At 32.8% G+C, this 4307-nt stretch overlaps 1 protein-coding gene across 1 annotated transcript; it reads right to left on the reverse strand.

Annotated features, from left to right (window-relative positions):
* Positions 1-254: 254 nt before the first annotated feature.
* On the reverse strand, positions 255-3527 carry LOC127863258 (uncharacterized). Its single transcript, XM_052402657.1, has 3 exons — positions 3521-3527; positions 994-1173; positions 255-499 (listed from the first exon to the last, which is right to left on the reverse strand). The coding sequence occupies exons 1-3, from the start codon at positions 3525-3527 to the stop codon at positions 255-257; spliced, it is 432 nt and encodes a 143-aa protein (XP_052258617.1).
* Positions 3528-4307: the final 780 nt, after the last annotated feature.

Consider the following 4307-nt stretch of genomic DNA (forward strand, 5'->3'; position numbering starts at 1 on the left):
CTGTTGACCTCAAAATCCTTAGACATCTTTTTTTATTTCCAAGTTGGGTCTTTAAGTTAACATTACTCAGACATCGTGTGGAAATAAAATGGTCATCACAATTAACTAACTTTCTCCTCCTCATTTTTAGTGTTAAATGATTATCCAATATTCCTTCATATATCTTTCACAACACTCTACTTTTTTGCACGAGGTTCATCGGGTAAAAAGCGACCATATTCAATTTGCCCTATTGACATTGTATGCTTTTTATCTTACAACAGTGACGTGTTGACTGTTATATGCACAGTTTTACATCTCTCTCGGTCACGTTCCTGGTCGTTTGAAACCAGACCACGCTGGTCAATGTCACCCGATACCGTTAAATGGTGGTCCGAGTCAAGCCATTTGAGAAAGCAACAAACTCCACCAATGATGTTCACCATCACGGATACGCCTAACAACAAGCCAAACGCTAACAACGTACTTTTCCAAACGGTTGACATGTCCTGCGACACACCTGCATTCAAAATAAACAATGGTGCTATTAGTCATAATAAGTTCGATTACACTTATAAAACAAATTCATATGTCATGAATGCACGATAAATGAAAAAACAAGTTTAGAATATACTAAACACGGTTTGTATCTTACGGCAAGCATTTATGAACCAGTAATGCGGGCGTTTAAAATTATTTTTATGAGTATTGCTTATTGAAAACGTTTATAATATATACACGTATATATATATATATATATATATATATATATATATATATATATATATATATATATATATATTAAACAATATTTTTTATATTTTTGCGTTATTGCTGCTTCGAAAAGGTAAGTTCAAAATAATTATATATGAACATTAGTAGTTTTATCCTGAATCTAGGGACAGTTTTACTGACTGAAGCATATAATGAGAGGTGAACCACAACATTCAATATATTATTTAAATAAAGTACGTAACTCAACGACACACGATTTATACAATTCGAGTACAGTACCTTGACAGAGAGGCTTGAGTCCGAACCACGTCGAGAAATTGCAACATCGCATAGGCTCAGATACACTTAATGTGTAACCATCGTCACAAATGACATTTAACTTGAATCCAAAAGGCACCTGGGATGCTTTGACATCATAACGTCCATTCTCTGGTACGTGGGGAACCATACATTCAGAAACTGTGAGTAAATATATGTATTATGTGCATCTTATTACTAGTCTTTAATGGGATTAAACATCATTCTTCAATGACCACATAATACATTATAATGAATCATATCAAAATAGTGTTTTTAACATTTTGTCGCGTTTATATTCAAGTGTTTCAAAATGTTCAATAATTGATAACTGTGTGATGAAATTGAACGTATACATTTAAGATTTTGAAAACGATTGTTACAGGTCAAACTAAATACATTTAACGTTGCTGTTTATGGTCAGTAAGGTAAATATCTATTTTATGTAAACATATTTGTTAAAATTCTGAAATATTGATATAAAATTCTAAAAAAAATGAAAATATTATAATGCAAATTGTCTACAAACAAGCTTTAATTGATTGTAATAAAGGTTATACAAATTGTGTAACACATGTTAAGAACATGTTAAATGTATTTGAAAATCCAAACGTTTTCATGTTGACAATTTTAAACAAGAGTTGTCTGAAAAATCAAAAACACTTCTGTACTGGATATATATAACGTTTTAAAAAGCTCACTGAAATATGAAGAATATTTAGACTTGCTTCTTAGACGTTTACACCTGTTGGGTTTTTGTTTAGATTAAGAGTCTCCGCACACCCACATCCAAGCTGACAGATGCTCTCAGAATTAAATACCACGAATTGAGCGTTATTGTTTATGTTGCAATGGCTTCGATTTAAAAGACGAATACCACTTTTTATGTATATGCCGTTGTTACACTGATATAAGAAATATAATTGGCGCATATTATATATTAACCCATCTGTATATAAATTCCACATGTTATAAGCTTAACGTGACAAAGCAGTAATTTCAAATGTATGTAAATATGTGTGAGAAACTTCTGTTATAAGAAATACGATTCTAAATAATGCTGTTTACAAGTTCCATTTCCGCTTCAATAGAATTTACGTATTCGTGAAGTTGTTTGTGTTTAACAATTTTGTATGCTTAAATGACCATTTTATGTTATGTAACATTAGTTTTTTATACTTTATTACGTGACCGAAAATAACTTGTGTATTATAGTATTAAGACAATATACTTGTATGTACTGTTTGTGTGTCTGTCTGTCTGTCCGTGTGTCTGTCTGTGTGTCTGTCTGTCTGTCTGTTTGCCTGCCTTCCTGCCTGCCTGCCTTCCTGCCAGCCTGCCTGCCTGCCTGCCTGCCTGCCTGCCTGCCTGCCTGTCTGTCTGTCTGTCTGTCTGTCTGCCTGCCTGCCTGCCTGAAACTAGCTGCGTAGACATACCTCGTGTTCTTTCAAGGTCTTGGTTTCTACGTCGCTCTGTAAATACATAAATTGAAAAGACGCACGAATTGTTTACCATTTAAGAAATGCGATACACAAGGTAAACATGTCGTGTTTTATTTTTCCTTCTGTTTACATTTATAGCTGTATATTTATAGAGTTGTGTTTCATCTTACAATAGATAAACAATTACAAATTTGAAAATACCGGACCTAAAATATGGAACAAAACATCGCATATATCGTTCAGTTTATAACTTCATATGCTACATGATATACATTATTTTATATATAAAGATTTCTCTTAAGAATGGTATATAAATAGAAGAATGTTACATGTAGCTACCATAGCAATAGCTGGTGCAGTTGTAAGATTGAAGTCTTGTAAAGCAGTCATCCTGGACGTCAGCACAATCGCGACAGAGTTTGTACATTACGTCACAGAACTGATATTTGCCAGAACTGCAATCAAATACAGCGAAGAACAATGCATTATTACATTAATTAAAGGTATAATGTTCCGAGTGAATAGTGTGTATATCAATAACACGAGGACATGTATATATAAAGCAGTTTACTTGCAACACATACTAGTTCAACACGTAATTTTACGTATAATACACATGTTTATTAGTTTTATATCACAGTCGAAAGTCAATATATAATTCTTAATGTTCAAAATTGTATTTTTTTTCAAATCAAGAATATACTTCTTGTAAACAGTATACATTTTTAACCTACACATTACATATATCGCCGTAACAAGTATATTGCTCAGAGGAAGTGAGGTAGACGGCCTCGAAGACGGCAGCCAGAAATAATTTCGTATGATCTAGATTAAAAAAACATGAGCAAGCAATTATTAAAATAGAAACGTCACTATTGCAAATCGATAAATAACACAATATGTAACTATGCATCGTTGTTTATAAAATTAAAATTTAGAAGTGGTACGCAAACCTAAAGTACATTTATGTTATAATAAATGAATGATGTTTTACGACATATGACAATATGTGGGACATTAAATCGACGCATAAGATCAACAAACCAAACACAACAACATCAACTTACCTGCCATGTTTTTTTTTAACAGACTCGGTTTCTAAATAGACACTTCCAAACTCATGATCGAGATATATATGCACCATTTAAAAGAAACAGCTAAGTCGTATAAATCTCGAAAACAAAACTAGTGATGCGTACATTTGGTAAAATACATTTGCATCTTTTAAAAGAAACAGCTAAGCCGTAAACAATTTAGAACACACAACTAGTTATGCGTACAAAACTTTGTAAATTGTAACAGGTGCGGCACGTACCGATGGGTAATTGGTCCGCACACACCGATCTATAACTGATTGGACACTTGAGATATGTTAGAGAGACCGGGCACGTTAGTATTAATCCGTCTTAATTGTTTCCACCATATTATAAAGCTAGTTCTTGCAAGGGCGTTTCCTGCTATGAGAAGAATTTAATGAAAATACGTAAACGATATATTTGGTGAACGGCGAATTTGAATAGGGGGCGTTCCTTTAAAAAAAATCATCATCATCATCATCATCATTATCATCATCATCATCATCATCATCATCACCACCACCAAGAACAAATAAAAATATATCAGAACCAGGCAAAATAGATCCAGGTTTTCTTAATGGTAAATCCGATATATAACTTCTTATTGATGGACGCGGTATAAGAGATAAAAACATACATCACTGTGTCACTTTATGCGGCAATTTTATTCACATTATTTGATTTAGAGGTAAAACTTGAACATTAATTTAATCATGCAACTAGAAGTGTTTATTTTTTCAATAAAATCTCATATTATTGTTTTGGAGACGCTCATGGA

The sequence above is a fragment of the Dreissena polymorpha genome, unplaced genomic scaffold, assembly GCF_020536995.1.
Source record: "Dreissena polymorpha isolate Duluth1 unplaced genomic scaffold, UMN_Dpol_1.0 chrUn003, whole genome shotgun sequence".
In the NCBI taxonomy this organism is placed as follows: Eukaryota; Metazoa; Mollusca; class Bivalvia; order Myida; family Dreissenidae; genus Dreissena; species Dreissena polymorpha.

What these genes read in the sequence shown, in the direction of transcription:
- LOC127863258 (XM_052402657.1), bottom strand. An exon ending in ACTCAAGCCTCTCTGTCAAG is followed by an intron (nt 500 to 993) that starts GTACTGTACTCG and finishes TTTTGAATGCAG; the next exon opens with GTGTGTCGCAGGACATGTCA.